This window comes from Eleutherodactylus coqui, chromosome 11, assembly GCF_035609145.1.
Source record: "Eleutherodactylus coqui strain aEleCoq1 chromosome 11, aEleCoq1.hap1, whole genome shotgun sequence".
Taxonomy (NCBI): domain Eukaryota; kingdom Metazoa; phylum Chordata; class Amphibia; order Anura; family Eleutherodactylidae; genus Eleutherodactylus; species Eleutherodactylus coqui.
In genome coordinates this window covers 33,510,267-33,528,053 of record NC_089847.1, presented here as the reverse complement: position 1 = coordinate 33,528,053, position 17,787 = coordinate 33,510,267, and the positions used below count along the sequence as shown (strand labels likewise).

At 44.7% G+C, this 17,787-nt stretch overlaps 1 protein-coding gene across 1 annotated transcript in view; it reads right to left on the bottom strand.

Moving 5' to 3' along the window:
- Positions 1 to 5,037: 5,037 nt before the first annotated feature.
- Positions 5,038 to 17,787, bottom strand: part of WWOX (WW domain containing oxidoreductase) — a 919,890-nt gene continuing 907,140 nt past the window's right edge. The window contains exon 10 of the mRNA XM_066583725.1: positions 5,038 to 6,430. Coding sequence (XP_066439822.1) covers positions 6,242 to 6,430 — 189 coding nt within the window. The 3' untranslated portion in view covers positions 5,038 to 6,241. The remainder of the gene's footprint in view (positions 6,431 to 17,787) is intronic.

Below are 17,787 nucleotides of genomic sequence, written 5' to 3'. Positions count from 1 at the left end.
GTATGGAAAAAACCCGAGAATAGAGTCAGCGGCTGAAGAGCCATGTAGCCAGACCTGCTGGCTTCATCCAATGACCGCCGGTCCTCTGTAAGAAAACACTGAGGCAATCATCATAAAATGATCTTATAGTTTATTCAAATCAAGTTAGTACAATCAAACAAATCTAGAAATCACAAGTACAGATGTGGAGTGCTGGTCAGCAATCTCTAGTATGTAAGCTACAGTAGTGCTTGTACTACACATGTATAGTATTATTCTCATGCCGTAACCATCATAGCAATATTACATAGACCTTGAGGCCGACGCAATTCAGATTTTCAACCAATGTGGGTTTGTATGGTTATTTAAAAAATGAAAACGCTCATAAATCTGGTCCTCGAGTCTCCCCAACAGGTAGGGTTTTCAGGATTGTCTTAGTATTGGATGGCTGATATAATTATGGTTAGTGCATCAGAAATTGCGCTCTATGTGATATCTTCAAGTCATGACCTGTTGGGGGGAACTGGATGGAGAAACACTGATCTAGGACCCGTGGCCTCCATACATTGTGACTCAAATGTTCTCATGGGGTTGTACCGAGATTGCAAATTATTCCCTATGCATAAGGAATAACTTGTTAATCGGTGGGGGTCACACTGTTGAGACCCTCACTGATCCCAAGAACGGGGTCCCACGTCTGTGTTCACTGTCATCTTCATTGTGGGGTTACAGCATACCCCTGTAGTGAGAAGACTGAATGGAGCTCTGGTCACACAAGTGAACTAGCGCTTCATTCTCTTTCAATGGGACTCCGGAGATACATGAGCAGCACCCTCCCTGGTATTTCTGTTGAAATGAATGAAGCACTGACTGTGCATGCTTGGCCAGCGCTTCCTTCATACTGATAACACTGCGGAGGGCGAAGTGACTCTGCAGTGACAGGCAGAGCGGGACACAGGAGTCCGTTCTAGAGATCAGTGGGGGTCTGAGCAGTAAGACCCCAACTGATCAGTAACTTATCCCCTATCCTGTGGATAACCTACATTCTTGGTACAACCTCTTTAAAGTTTGGGGTTAGGGAATTTAGATTCATTTTCTTGATTCAAAGACTACCTTTTTACATACTTAGTGCTTTATCATGGAAAAGCTACAGCTGTTCTGAAAGGGTCCATGCACCTTTAAGGTGGAGAACACTAATCCTTATTTACAGTGCTCCTCGAGGGCGGGGCGATATTCAGTGCAGCGGTAGTATTTACTCTCTGGGTCTGGGGCTTGTAGGAACCCAGTGGTTCCTCTGCCGCATAAAAAAGCACATGACAAGTAAGGGGCTCTGGTGTAGATTTTGCACTGGGGTCCAAAGGCTTCACAGAACACCTCTGGAGATCATCAACAACTATGTATAATAAAATAATAGGACTCTGAAAGACTAAGGCCTCTCTCACACAGGCGTTTGCAGAAATGCAGTGTTTACTGCAGTTTCAGCTCGGTTTCAACAGCGCTGGCATGCATTATGCCAGAGTTTTTAGCACTGAAAGAGCATCCAAGGAAGCTAAAAAAAACTGTACTCACCTAGCAGGCGCCGTCCAGGTCCCTCCTGCAGGTTTCCCCTGCATTGACAGACCATCTATTGCTGGTAGCGATGTTTGAGAACCCCGCCACCAGCAAGAGATTGCTGTGATTGGTTCTCGGCGCTGGCTGCAGCCAACCAGAGCCGGTAAGCTGTGTTTGGCTGAGCCAGTCAATGAATGGCTGTGATTGCTGTGATTGGTTCTCGGCGCTGGCTCAATGCAACAATCTCTTTCTGGAGGCGGGGTTTTCAAACCTTGCTACCAGCAATAGATGATCTGTCAGTGCATGGGAAGCCTGGAGCAGCGCCAGAGACCAGCGGCAGGGACCAGGTGCTTAACTATAGGGGATGCCGAGGGGTGTGTTGCACCCGCACCCAGGCCCAGGACCTTTAGGGGGCCCATAAGACCTAACTTTTCAATAAATCAAGCCCAGTACTATGAATAAAACAAATTTTGCACTGGGGCCCCGAATCTTCAAGTTACACCTCTGGAAGGGACCCTGATGGCAGCTGCTAGGTGAGTATTACTTTTTCTGTATTTTTTTCATCTAGTTTATCTAGGGCTGATTTTGGGGGTAGGTCTTATATTAGTGGGGAAAATCGGTGAGTGGTTAAAGCTGCCAAAAACGCGGCACGACCAAGTTGTGTGTGCACTAACGCTGCCCATTCATTTGAATGTGAGATGCAGAGCTGAAAACGGTCAAAGACAGAGCTTACTTCGCTGTTGAAGACGCTGCGTTTTGACGCTTGTGTGAGCAGCTCCATTGAAATGAATGAGAGTGTTATACCGCGTTTAGTGTTGCGCTGAGAAGGCAGCGCTAAACGCTGTACAAAACGCCTGTGTGAGGGGGACCCAACGGGTATTTATGTAGATGCACTTGTTAGGTAGAGAATCTGTAAATTTCATACGGTCACAATGATGGAGGAACATTAATAATATTTTCATGGGCACAACATTGTTACATGAACATATTTGCGCGCACAGTATGCAGAAAATAGAATTTTTTGCATAAGCGCATATTTGGTGTGCGCAATTGCATCACGCAAAAAAACCCCACAGCATGCTCTATTTTCCTGCACATGTTGAACTCATTAAACCAATTAGCTATTTCAATGGCTGAGCGCATTGGTGCGTGTATTCTTGAACATGTAGTTATGCACAACCCGTACGTGCAAAAAGTACAGTAAAAAACTATGTTGTGCACACAAATACACAGTATGAGAAGTATGTCGCAAATACGTATACACACGTGTGACACAGGCCTAACTCCTTTAACCCCTTGAGTGGCACGACCGGAAATTTTCCGGGACGAGCTCCATTGCCGATAGTGATATAGCCCGGAAGATTTCTGGGCTATGTATCACTATGGGAGCTGCAGAGCACAGTGCCACAAGCTGTGGCAGTGTGCTCTGCCTGCACAGTCGCACAGAGAACAAATCAAGGGCTTTGAAAAACTAGCAGAAGATTTTGCTGATCTGCCGGCAATCTCCTGCTTCTAAGTCTCCTGCTTTGTTTATAGGTTGCCATAGAGACCATCGGCTTGTCAGACCAACGGTCTCTGTGGCAGGGAGAGCTGGTGCTTGCCTGTCAGAGGACAGCCAGGCACCAGCTCTTACAGCAGAGATAAGAGAAAACCTCTGATCTCTGCTGTGTTAACCCTTTACATGCTGCAGTCTGTGACTGCAGCATGTAAAGGGCTGTCACCATCGGACCCCCGGAAAGTGATCTGGGGGTCCTGATGGGTCCCTGTGGAAGTCCCCTAAAGGGACCAAAATAAAAAAAAAAAGTTTAAAAAAAAGTAAAAAAATTATAAAAAATAAATAAAAACACTTGTCTCCCTTTACTTTTTAAAGAATTTTAAATAAAATCACACATGTGGTATCCGTGCGTCGTAATGACCCAGAGAAGGAAGTTGGTACATTATTTAACCCCTTAATGACATGGCCCCTTTTTTTCTTTTTTCCCCATTTCTTTTTTTCCTCCCCACCATTTAAAAAACCTGCCCTGGTGGGTACGACAGGGTGGTAGGAAACCCGCCACTCAAGGGGTTAAGACCAGAGTTTTCATTTTTTTTAAATCTGTTTTTTCGTCCCCACATTCCAAGAGACATATTTTGACAAGAAAGCTGTATAAGAGCTTGTTTTTGCAGGATGAGTTGTATTCTTTAATGTACTTAAAAATGTTGTAACATTTTTTCATTTCATTCCACTTAAAAATGTTATAAATTGTGGCATTTTTGGGTATTTTGGATTGCACAGCGTTCACAATGTAGCAAACATGACATGTAAACTTTATTTCGTGTGTCAGTACATTATAGCGATAATATATATATTTTTTTATTCTTTAAACTTTTAAAAAGTAAAAAAAAGGTTGTTTTTTATTTTTAAACAAGAAATGATTTAAACAAGAAATGATTTTTATCACCTCATTCTGAGTCCCAGAACTTTTAAATTTTTTGGTCAATCAGGCTGTTAAAGAGCTCGTTTTTGCAGAGTGAGTTGTCGTTTTTATTGCCAACATTTTGGGGTACTTACATCTTTTTGAACACTCTTTTTTTATGCAATTTTTTTTTTAGAGTCAAGCCAAAAAAATAAAAACATAGTTCTGGCATTCTGTATTTTTTTTTATTGGTGCACTGCTCACCATTGTGGAATAAATAGTGTGATAGTTGAATAGTCTGGACTTTTACACACATGAAGATACCAAATTTGTGAGTTTTTTTTTTACAGTTTTTAAAATTTTATTAAACATTTTTCCACACTTTTGTATTTCCCTATGGAGACTGGAACTTGCATGTTGCAGTATATAGTAATTTTCAATGTTGCCTATTAAGCCCTACCACAGGATAGTTGATTAGAGATGAGCGAGTATACTCGCTGAGGCACATTACTCAAGTGATGGGACCCCCACCAATCCTGAGAATGGGGTCCAGTCGGTCCTCAAGTGAATGGAGTAGAGGTTGCAACACTGTTCCATTCACTTCAATGACAAGGCTGGAGATTACTGAGTTCAAGTACTTTGGCAGCTTCTAGCGCTGGCATTGAAGTGAATGGAACAGCCATGCATCTGCGTGACCTCCACTCCAGTTCCTTGGGGATTCCCGTTCTTAGGATCGTTGGAGGTCTGAGAGGCTGGACCCTCCAATTATTCTGAAAGGTATCCCCTATCCTGTGTTGCATAACCCCTTTAATATATTGGGGGGAATGAGGGTGTTTGATTTGCATATAGAGATGAGCGAGTATACTCGCTAAGGCACATTACTCGAGCAAGTAGTAACTTAGCCGAGTATCTCCCCGCTCGTCTCTAAAAATTCAGGGGCCGGGGAGCGGTGGAGGAGAGCGTGGAGGAACAGAGAGATCTCTTTCTCCCTCTCCCTCTCCCCCCCCCCCCCCCCCCCGCAACTCACCTGTCACCCGCGCCGGCCCCCGAATCTTTAGAGACGAGCGGGGAGATACTAGGCTAAGGCACTACTCGCTCAATTAATGTGCCTTAGCGAGTATACTCACTCATCTCTATAGTTGATCAACAGGGGTCCACCACTCAAGACAGATGATGATCAGCAGATCTTAGCCCCTGCATTCATTGCAGTAAGTAAGAGGTTGATAGCTACATCCACATTGAGGTCAGAGCAGAAAGTGCAAAAGAGGGTATAGATCCAGTAGAATTCAATGGGAGCTATACCTTCTATTGCATTTCTGGCTCCAACCCAATGCAGACATCCAGCCCCACTGCAGTGAGTGTGGGGGCTGAGATCACTGGATCGCCAGGGGTCCTGAGTGACAGACCCCTACTGATGACCTATCCTAAGGGAAGGTCATCAGAGCTGCAAGGGCGTAAATGCCCAGATTACCCCTTTGGGAATGATTAAATGGTCTTTACAAATTTTAGTCCAGTTATATGAAGATGAAAACTGTCCTACAAATCTAGCTGGCAGCCATGTCTAATTTCCATTGGTTTATTGTATGGGGTTGGCCCCAGCTGGCATAGAGGGGTTGTACAGTGTTAGAATGGGAAGTCTTGCAATGTGCCGTAGTATCAAACACAGCGCCGTTGTTTCCAGAGGAAGTTCAAGCAAATCCTTTGTTTCTAGTCTCATAGCCTGATTAGTCTCATAGCCTGATTTTAGGGTGGTGTCACACGTGCCATTTTAATGCCCAAACTAGGAGCAGATTCACAAAAAGAGAAGTGGAATATTTCCTATATACCTCCTCGTCCTTCATGATCCCCTCCTGGCAATAGCTTCAAAAACTGCATCAAAACATGAGAAACCACGTATTATGTATTTAATAAGTCTCTATATCAGATAATCAAATTGTCACATGTAACGAGCGCAGAATACAGCAAGCAAAATAATCAATGGAATGAGGAGGAACTGCAGTCATTCACCTCTTCTTTCATTCATACGATAATCTTTGTCTTAAAAGGAGGGCGACATCGAAATAAAACAAAGGAATCAGCTTAACAACCAACAGAAAAGAGAGATTGTCCCTTTAACCCTGCAGAATTCCCCATTTCCCTCTAGTACTTAACATTTTTCACTATGTTGTGACTGCTATTATTCCATTTAACACTAGTTAATCTGTATCAGAGGTATATAGAAACCCTCTTGATGATAGGGTTGGAAAGCTTCCAAAGCTGGCAGGTTCCTAACGCACACATACGCCGTGTGTTTTGATCCTAACGGCGGCTCCCTGCTATTTGGACTGGCTGCCAACTCGTTCTTGGATAAGCCTCTCGCTCAGATCCCACAAGGCCTCCGCCGTCTCCTCTCTCTGGGCCTCCTGTGAAGGCAGGCATCGGCAGCAGTTGTTGAAGTACATCCCTCCAAGGCCCTCCAGGTCTGGGGAGACCGCACAGTAGACGGATGTGGCAGCTCCTTGTTGCTAGAAGAGAAAAGATATGTATCAATTGAATGCTACGGTGTTAATTATATCCAGAATTGACGAACATCAGCGCAGTATTAGCATCAGCGGCTCTGCTGAGCATTCAGAAATGAAGCTTGCTTGCAACACAGTATCAATGACATAAGAGTTGAGGAAGTAACCTGTAGGTTTCTGGATCAATTTCTACAATTCTTTTTGGATTCCATAAATCCAAATTTACATGGAAAATCATTAAAAAAATACAGTGCATCCAGAAAACGGAATATTTTATAGAATTTCCTCCGCAAATACTCTGCAGTTGGATTGAACGACATGAAGGGTCACTTTTAGAGGGACCCAATAGGACTTCCTTTTGTGTCGCAACTTGGATCAGAACAAAGCACAAAAAAAAGAGATCGTAACTGTACTAACACTGTGATTCACAAAGTGGGGAGGGGGGAACCTCTCCCAAAGAGATATCTAGACCCACACAGTCAAAAAAAAGACATTCACTTAAAGAGGTTGTGTAAAGTTATAAAGTTATTCCTGATCAATCAGGATACCGATAACTTTTTGATTGTTGGGGATCTGACCGCTGGGACTCCCACCAATCCTGAGAATGGGGTCCAGTCGGTCCTCAAGTGAATGGAGTAGAGGTTGCAACACTGTTCCATTCACTTCAATGACAAGGCTGGAGATTACTGAATTCAAGCCCTTTGGCAGCCTCCAGCGTGAATGTGAATGGAGCAGCCATGCGTCTGCGTGACCTCCGCTCCTGTTCCTTGGGGACTCCCGTTCCTAGGATCTTTGGAGGTCTGAGAGGTTTGACAACCCCCCCCCCCCCAATTATTCTGAAAGGTATCCCCTATACTGTGTTGCATAACCCCTTTAATATATTGGGGGGAATGAGGGTGTTTGATTTGCATTGCACGGTGAATGCAGTCTCCTTTTTCATATTGGTGGATAAGACCCACACTTTGTTCTCAGGGAATTCATTCCCACCCCTGGCAGTAAATAGAGAAGCGCAACTTGCCGTTGATGTGCTTTCATGTAAAATCTATATAATTTGTCATGCTCGTGTCTTCATATAGGGTAGAGGGACCTTTTGGGCCCATATGGGCTCCAGTGCCAGAGTGTGAGCACAACCTCTCCACCTCTGATTAAATAAACTGTACACAAAAGTTTGAAAGTCATTGAACTGCCCCCGAAATGTAAACCTCTGTTTTAGGACAGACAAGCCCAATAGTTTGCTGACTTCCAAGTAGAAATGGGAGAACTGAGGGGTATAGCACTAAGGGTGTTCTTCAAACCTTAAAGATATTCACCATGTCAGGTCTGCAAGTACCAAGACAGATGAATGTCAAAGAGCACCGTAGAACTTGTTCCTTGATCCTCACCCCCTCATACGGACGGGGAAAGTAAGGAATATTGGATTCAACAGCAATAAAATCTGTATTTTCAGGTTTTATATGGAATCACACTTTTATATTGTCTTGAATCACACAAACACCATTGTAATAATTAACCCCTTAACGCAACAGGGCATACGTTTAGGTTTCTTACAGCTGACACACGTCTGCAACAGCTCTGATCAACCCCACCGCTGATCGGAGCAGTTAATCCCATAAAATGCCATAATCACTTGAGACAGCTGGAGATCAAAGGCCTCGTGCTTCACTATATACGTATGTTTAGGTAACATGTCTGATATGCTTGATAAAGACTACCAAGTCAAAACGTTGCACATTCGCATGGAGGAATGAAGTATTCTTTTTACTTTTTTGTACCATTTATGCTGTCACACTATTTTTTTTTTTTTGCTAGATTAAAAGACTGGAGACTGTCCATAGAGACTAGAGATGGGCGAGCGTACTCGCTAAGGCAAACTACTCGAGCGAGTAGTGCCTTATGCGAGTACCTGCCCGCTGGTCTCAAAAGATTCGGGTGCCGGCGGGGGAGAGCGGTGAGTTGCGGGAGTGAGCAGGTGGGAGCCGGGGGGACAGAGTGAGAGAGTGATCTCCCCCCCCCCCCCCCCCATTCCTCCCCGTACTCCCCCGCCACTTCCCGCCCCCTGCCGGCACCCGAATCTTTTGAGATGAGCGGGCAGTTACTCGCATAAGGCACTACTCGCTCAAGTAGTTTGTCTTAGCGAGTACGCTCACTCATCTCTAATAGAGACCATCTGGACAGTGATTGTCCACTTTCCAAGCGACAAACTGTAAGTGAGGTCGACTTCAATGTAAAGAAATATTGTGCACAATGACAGAGACTACTTCGACCACACAACAGGGTAAAGGGTATTCAGCAAAGGAGATACACAAAAGTGAGATCCTGGAAAACAGATGGTGGGTTCAACTATATGTTGTCTTTGCTTATAACATTATGATAGTGTGAAATGATCATCTGCCTCAAAAGGACTGTATACCGCATTACGGAAATGTATGCTAGTGTGAAATAACTTTCATAGAGTTTTACCTATAGTGTTTGCACGTATTATTGTTACTTTAGATCCTGCACCGAGTATTACAAGTAAGGATTTAGCTAGTATAGATAGCCTTAAGTACCAACACTTTAAAAGTTGGATCGCTCAGGTATTCCTATACTGTTATTTATCTATATTCATGCAGTACAATGGAAGTAGAACCTTTACGTTTTGCATTAGAGAAGGGAGCATTACTATACCGTCAACCCATCCCATGCTCCGTAGTACTATACTATGCCACATCGCTTCCATATACGGCCACCACATCCGCAGATGAAAAGCGGCACAACTCCACATTTATCCCTTTTCTATCATTGCAGTAATTTGGCCATTTGTATAGATCGGCTCTCCTCCCTTTCCAGAAATCAATTGAAGGCTCTTATTTAAAGGTATTATGTTTAACATCATTCCGTTGAAGGATGGACTCTGCCTCTTCACAATCCCGGCCTGCTAATGCCGAGGAGCAATATAGTCTGACACATCTGATATAAAAAAATATGGCTCAGAATTAACCCAGGCACTCCAATTAAGCCCATCACGGAAAGTGCAATTGGGACGCCGGCCAATACTGTCCATACATTTCTGGTCAGGAGTATTTCACGCTGGCAAATGCTGCTGGGAACATAAGTGTTTTAAAGAGATCTGCCCCTTCATACACACTGCAGGGGATTGCCCAGGAAGGTTTAACCCTTACACTGCCAGCAAGTTGGTACCGTAAGGGTTACACGGGGTCATCGCAAGACCCATCAGTCTCCACTAGTGAAAAAAAAAAAAATCATAATAATAACATTTCTCTGGGCAGCTGCCACCCGTCATAATTGTACTTAAAGAAATGAAGGGGGAACATTATAGATTTAGCTGTGGTTTTATTCACATTTTTGCCAGTAAGTTAATTAGCGAATTACCAGGAAATATTTTGGCAGATATCTGCTGCTATACAGGGGGATCGGGAGGTTCGGCCGCCGCTTCCCCTGTCATTTGGACTATATTGTAACATAAGGTATTGCACATTTCTCTGACACTAAATTCTAAGCGCCGTGTTTTATTTTTAGGTCCAATCCATCATTTTACAGATAATGTGAGATGATAATACAGTAAATCTCCTGCGCCCGATGCAATGCGAAAATGCAGCTTCACGTTATCTTCATATTTTATGGAGTCGGATGGGATGCAGATTGGGCAGTAAAGCATTCCTTACTTCTATGGCCATAGTTGCTGCATACTGTAGTCCACAACGTCCCAACTAGAGATGAGCGAACATACTAGAGAGAGAGCTCCCCCCTGTTCCCCACTGCTAACCCCCCAGCGCCCCCCAAATCTTTTCGCCCGAGTAGTCAGTTACTCGAAAAAAGCTGTGCTCGATTGCGAAATCGCCCTAAACGAGTACGTTCGCTCATCTCTAGTCCCAACCTATGGCATGCTGAAGAACCACAGGGTGGGGCCACGACTATCTATCGGTAAACCAGTTGTGTGCAGTATAATACAGGGCTGGCTTGGTCTGTGCTCCAATCTCATTAAAGCGACCCTCCTATCCCGGAAAAACAAAGATGGCCGAGCTGCTTCTCTGACTACCTGATGCACACTGTAGCATTAGTAGGCATTGCTAGTCTAAGGCCGGCTTCAACATTTTTGCGCTATGAACGAGGCTTTTTTGCACGTGGATTAGCGTATTTTACTGGAATTTTTCTGTCCGCGAAGGATGTTCATTTCTGCGCGGTAAACAAATTGAAAGGGCTAATTAGATCTGAAAAAAAAAAAATCACGGCATGTCCTATCTTGTGCGATTCTTTTTAATGTCCTATGTTTTCCCATGCAGCCTCCTTTTTAGCACATCGCAAAGCACGAACTAGCGAATTTCGTGTGATGCAATGCGTTTTTTAAGATTAGAAAGGCCTATTGACTGTCACTCTAAAAAAGCGCTGCAAAATTGCATGAGAAAATCACAAGCAGGCAGCGATATTTTTGCGAGAAAAAGCAGCGCTTTAGTAGTAATAGTAACCTCCACCATAGCCTCAGTAATGATAGTGTCCCCTATATCGGCCCCAGTAGTAATAGTGACCCGTACAGTGGCTTTAGAAGTAATAGTGTCCCCCAGAGTGGCTTCAGTAGTAATAGTGCCCCCTATAAAGGTCCCAGTAGTAATACCATCTCCTATATCGGCTCCAGTAGTTATAGTGTCCTCCACAGTGGCCTCAGTAGTAATAGTGTCCCCTATAACTGCCTCAGTAATAATAGTGACCCCTATAGTAATAGCGTCCCCTATATCAGCTCCACTAGTAATAGTGTTCCCCTATAATAATAGTGACTCCCACAGTGGCCTCAGTAGTATTACTATTAGTAATAATGTCCCCTATATAAGCCCCAGTAGTAATAGCTCCCCCCTGAGAACGATATACTTACCCCCTCTTTGTCATCAAAGCACCACTGATTCTCTGCTCGGCACTGCTGTAGGCGGAAGTGTGTGTGCCCGGATTCCTCCTCCCTTCTTTTGTCCTCCAGCAGTACCAAGGAGGAGAGGTCAGGGGAACAGGATCCCAGGTGCACACACTGACGTTAGTTTGTGCACCCACTAGCAGTGCCACTGAGTGACTACCTGTCAGGAAACCTTGGCACCCTGGCTAGTAATCACTTTTATGGTGACCCGACATCCTGAAAGCAGAACAAAAGTCTGTCCCACTCGGAGACAGCTAGACACAGGAGCCTAAAACGGGACTGTCCTGCCTAAATGGGTAACCTAACTAAAGTGCTGTGTGGGTGTAAAGACTTCGAGGCTGCCGCAAGCATCACCAGGCGGTCAGTGTTTCAGGCCTCAAATTGTACAAAGTTGGACTTATTGCACAAAGTCCTATTAACCGTACCCCGCGTCCCTTTGAGTTAAACGACCGGAAAATGGAGGTAGCATTCTTGCTAAAAAAAAGTCTACTTATAACGGGTTAGCACTTGGCATCCTTAGGCCATGTTAACACAGGGGGGATTTGTCGTGGATTTTCCGTCTATACGCCCTGCAGGGGAATCCACAGTATTTATAGTAGCAGCAAAGTGGATGAGATTCACAAAATCTTCTCTACATGCGGCAGAAGAAAAACGGTATAAAATCCATTTAGAAATCAACCTGCGGTGTGTGCTTTAGATCCGCAGTATGTCCATTATAGCAGCAGATTGGCGGTACAGATTCTACTTCAAATGGGAAGATTTGCTGTGGAATGTCCACTGTGGATACTCTGCAGCAAACTCTGCCCCGTGTGAACATAACCTTACGGTCCTCAATAGCAGCTGCCGCAACCAGCTCACCTTGGCTGATATACACACTCCGGTCTGACAAGCTTAGCGCTCTCTTTCTCCAGGCAACACTCTTCTGGAGGTCACCGTGACCTCCCGGCACTCTTCAGGGACCATCTCCGCAATACTTATGACCTTGCTGGTTAAGTACGCAGCTATTCATCTCCACGATCATACAACTCACAGCTTTCTCACCAACCTTGCACAAGAAGCGAGCTTATGTACCCACACCTTAGCCACTCCCACCTGACACATTATCAGCCATACCTCTCCTGGAACTACAGTATGCATGGTCAACATATTTAAGGAGACATCACCAAATAGAACTCCTTGGGGGCGGCCCAGCCTACCAGTACCATATTAAAGAAACCCTTTGGCTATGGGACGAAATTTTGAAAGGGGGGTATATTAACTGCAGTTGTCCTTCTTAGCCGGCCCTTGGATCGTTCAGATGGCTGATAAAATGTTCCAACTACCTAGGGTTAGGCTACTAATGCACTATACCTGCTCTGATTGGCCAAAGCTGCTCACGTGATCAGCTATAGGTAGAAAATTGCTGTGGTCACCTTGGAGGACCAAAAATAGGACTGATCGGAAACCAAAGGGTCACTTTAAGGGGAGGGTAGTAAAAAAAATGTATTCACACAAGGGAACCAGAGACTCTAGAGTGTTATATAGGGACATCAAAGTTTGGAAATTCACGGATTGTTCTCAGCAACCCCTCTAGTTTTTCACTTTCACTCATTTGAACGATAATCATTACGTCTAAAAGCATCCTAAACGAACATTGATACAAACGATCATTGAGCTGTGTGAAAGGACCCGTACGGTTCTATAGATGGTATGTTACATCTCAGTGCTGTATCGTATGTAGACAAGGCCTAATAAGGTCTATCAGGAGGTGTACCGCCTGCCTATCTGAATTACCCAGAAGCTGCCATTAGCCTCCTCATCTTCTCCGGCTGCGGCTTCAGATACCATCTCAACTGAGTGACAATTTCATTTTCTGAGCTATTTTGACAGTGTAATAACAAGTTTTAATTTTTCACTCATCACCTCGCCGGGTCAGACGCGGCGGCAGCGAGTTAGAGGGGCTGTCAGGTACCTAATTAGTGCACCATTCTGCGCAGCTGATAGGAACTGAAACCCTTGCAAATACTGATAAAGCGGAGAGGCTTTTAATCACTTCCTGATGACTTTAAAATGTCAAGCGGTTTGTGTGGTGTCAGTCTGTCATGTGACAAGGACACGGCGCCGAAAGGAATTAACGGTAACACATTCAGCGCAGAAGAGAACGCTTCTAACAATGGCCTTGTCACCGGCGTCACACGCCTCACTCACTCTGATCGAAAGTAGGAAACTATTTGACTTATAAATACCCGGGAACGTCCCGAAAACCAGGATTTAAGCGCCTGGTAATCCGCCTGTAAGTCCGTGAACTGTCTGGCGTGAGTGATAGAAGCCGTTCTACCGGCTCTGGGCCCAGAAGGTTATGTCCGCATGGGGCATATTCTCTGCAGTGGAAGATCCACGGTGTTCTGTGCGGATTTCAGCCTGTGCATTATAAAGAGGGGCATGCAGAGAGAATTCACAGTATGAATTAACCCCTGAAGGACGCAACTTATTTTGGGCATAAGGATGCAATGATTATTGGGGATTTTCATCTCCACTTTTCAAAAGCCATAACTTTTTTTTAAATTTTTGGTGTAGATGTGTACGAAGGCTTGTTTTTTGTGTGGCAAACTGTAGTTTTGTTATGGTACTGCAACACCCCAGAGGAGTGACCCCGTGCACCTGGCTAACGTGAAGAGCTGGGAGGGATAGGTGCTGGCTTGTCATGGCGGCACTTACCAGGCTCTGGTCCCGGAGGGATGACATGTAGCCAAGGCCAGAGTGGTATTGCTGGCCAGCTTCGACACCCTTATGACAGGGAATGCCAATAAACGGGATGGCGGGAGTAATAGTACTTATCACTCGTGACGCCACTGTTCCCACACACCAATATTTCACAGAGTAGGCAGAGCAAAAAGTCTCCAAATTTAACTTGAGTAGCCCTTTCCTGTTCCCACACACCGGTATGCTACGCCGCGGAGAAAGGAACACAGAGACTTCTGTATAGTACCTTACTTAATAATAAACTTTTATAACAGGTAATGCAGGTACAGTTATCTTTAAGTAATGGCATGCTATATAACTCAGAGGTCAGGGAGGATACACAGGATGAAAACCGGTCCTACAGTCCACGTTATCTGTATGAAGCAATAAACCTCCGCGGTGTCACACCCCCCCCCCCCCCAAGACCCCATACTCACCTCTTGGATCCGCTGTGCGCGACCGCCTGACACGCCAACGCACATGTGCAGTACATGTGTGAACTGGCCCTGCATGCACAAAATGTATACAAATCTACCTCATCAAACCTCGTTCACTGTTTAAACATGTCATGCTGAAGCGTGCGCAATTGCGCTTACAGTCATCTGAAGCCGCTTTTAGGCCATATTCACACAGATGAGTGCAATTTTGGTCAGTGAAAAATTGACCCTTTTGCATGTGATTTTCAAGCATTTGCGGTACGTTTTTGCTATTTTCATGCGCCACTTGTGTCCATTTTTGAGCATTTTTCCCTACTCTGCACTTGCATTTTTTTTTCATGTAGTCCCCGTAGTAACATGCATTAAAAAACCTGGCACTGACCTGCACAAAAATAGGACATGCAGCGATTTTTCAAACATGGACTATCGGACCAAGCGTCCGCAATTTGAATCCGCCCATGTGTCCCCATAATCCCTCTTGTGAATTAACCCATTCAAGTGAATCGGTTCTTTTCCTATATGAGTGTTGCCCGTCTCAAAATTGGGTAGAATTCACACAGGAAAATGGCCCTTAGACACAATCCTCATCCGTACTACATGGCGCCCCAAAGCGCGGGAATGAAATTTAGGCTTGTCATGAGCACAACATCTGTCACTCCACATCTCACCGGCACTTCCGGGAAGGAGTTAAGTAAAACGTTAGTCTTGACGAGATGAGATTCGTTCCTCCTGACTGCACTCCAACGGGGGCTTCCACCAAACGACGAGTAGTGTCAGAGAAACACATTGTCACAGTGATGGAAGCGGCTAAATTGATGTCCTCGTTTGTTTCCCCTTTAAGCCATTTAACTTAAGTACCATTAGATCTCGTCAGTTTTGTGCTAGCGAGCCACGGCAAAGTTAACAAGCAAGTGACCTGTCTGGAGGGAAGCAGTAATAAGATATCACTGCCGTCCTCGGTGGCTCTAACTAATATCCATCTACGTAGTCCGGTGGAAGAGCGGGCTAATGATGCCAAGTTTCCCCCCGATGTATATAGCAAGACACGGTAACAACCATTACCGAGCTCTGCATTATTCTGTCATCGGCTTCTTGCTCAACTTCTACTCACCACCGTAATCCCGCCGCCACATAGACTAGATGGCGTCAACTCTTTTTCTATCGAACCCCTATATGCACCAGAATCTGCATTTTCCTCAATCCCGTCTAAGATTTTTACGAGTTACTGGTAGCTATGCGGGCTGCAGAGTATATTACAAAGTAATCGTAATACTCATCTCCCGCTGCCGCCATACCTCCCCCGGTTTCCTGTTTACAATGGTCCCATGGGTTATCACGGGACCATTGCAGCCAATAGAAGGCACAACAGAGACCTCATTGATGATGTCCCGTAAACCTACTGGGGGCTTCTATGTTAAAAGCCCATATGACAAGTTTACTGGACGTCACCAAGCCTTCTGGTCAGGTGCCATCACTTATCAGAAGCCGAGATACTGAAACGGCGGTACAGCACCTCGGTGAGTATATTTATTTTATATAATTTGAGGCACAGGGTTCCAAAACGTTAGAAAGTAAATCACTTGGAAAACCCCTCTACATGAGCGTTACATCGTACTCCTGGCCCAGCCCATAGGCGGCAAAAAGCCCATCTTGAAATGATTGACAGGACAGCCACACCGCCAAGTGCCAAAAACCCACATATGTTCCCTGCAAATAGTATTCAGCACATGCGCGTAAAATCTGTCTTCTAGTTTTTTTGTTTTTTTACCCATGTAAGCACTAAAACATTCACGAGTCGTCAATTAGGAGCAACACTTTTCCATATTATATTCTCCATATTAAAGGGCATTGAGTATATTATATAATACATACTGAAAATTGTAGACATTTGCGTACTTTATAAGACAGTTTTCGGTGCAGGACTGTCCGTGTGGTTGCACGTATACGAATCTGACGCCATTGAGCACCGGCCTCTCATGGACGTCCCCTGCTCATTGAAGAAAAGAAGCCGTTCCCTGTAAAGAAAGATGCACACGCTCAATTTATACTAGCGGGAGCGCACGTGTGGGATCTCATGGGGAGGCGGAGCCGTCCATCACTCAGGGAGAGGCGTGGCTACATCCAACACTCAGAACGCAGTGACTTCTTTCAGCTATTTTGCATACAGTGCAAGAGACGTTTAAAAAAAGCATAAACCAGTCAAATGTCTACATTTATGTATGAACACCACCCCTCGACTCCTGTGCCGCTGATAGCAGGTTAATAGGCAAATTCTTAATGACGGTTTCCCTTTAACTCAAATATCACAAAGCATTCGGTGCGTTATCTGCAGTTTTTCTATTTTGATATGGCGATAAATTACGACAAGTTCAGCACTGCTATATCTGTACTTCACTAAAGCTATTGGGCTCCGGTGCCAAATCTGTAACAAAAATCCCACCTATTATATATTATTTAGAACACTGGTCACTTTATGTGGCACCCTTGAGTCTCGCCAGACACCAGGGCAAAGGTGCGAGATATTTCTTCACCCCCTATAGCTATGTCTCTGCTTCATGCATGTATATATTAGATTTATATACCGCAATACCTACACAACTATGGCCCTGGCAATCTAGCTTGCTGTTTGTTCTGCTGGCATCAGCACTCACATCCTGGGTACTGTGATGCCAAGAGTTCTGCATGGTGATGCTACAGTCTCTGATTGGCAGGTGGCAGTGATCTGACTTCCGCTGTCAATAGAGAGCTGCAACAGGGCCGAGGATGGGTAAGTTCTGCTGTATTTGCTATTTTTTGACAACTGTGCCCACTATTAAGTTTTTAAAAAGTAACCAGAAAACCCCTTTAAGTGTTGGGTAATTATTGATGCTTAAATGGGTTATTAGGAGGAAAATGTTTTTGCAAACCAAGTAGAAAGTGGTGGGGAAACATACAAGCATTGGCCAATCGCAGAGCAGTGTATAGCGTAGTTAAAAAATGGCGGCATCCATCTGGACCACCAGAAAACAGCACCTGGAACTGATGAATGGAGAGGCAGCTGAGAAGATCACCTACAAGTAATATATTCCTCCACCCTCTGGCACAGGAATAGAATTTCAGCCTGAAACCAGAGGGTCGCTTTAATGTTACCAAGACAGAATGAAGGTAGTCCTCCATAGTACGGCTTGATATCCTCGACAACGCCCAAAATTTGGTTGGCAGAAGGTACAATCTAATTACTTACCTACAGATGTTCCTAAAAGATCTACTGTCACATCTGGAAAGGATCTCTCTTTTTATCTCGAACCATGTCCAACAGAATGAGC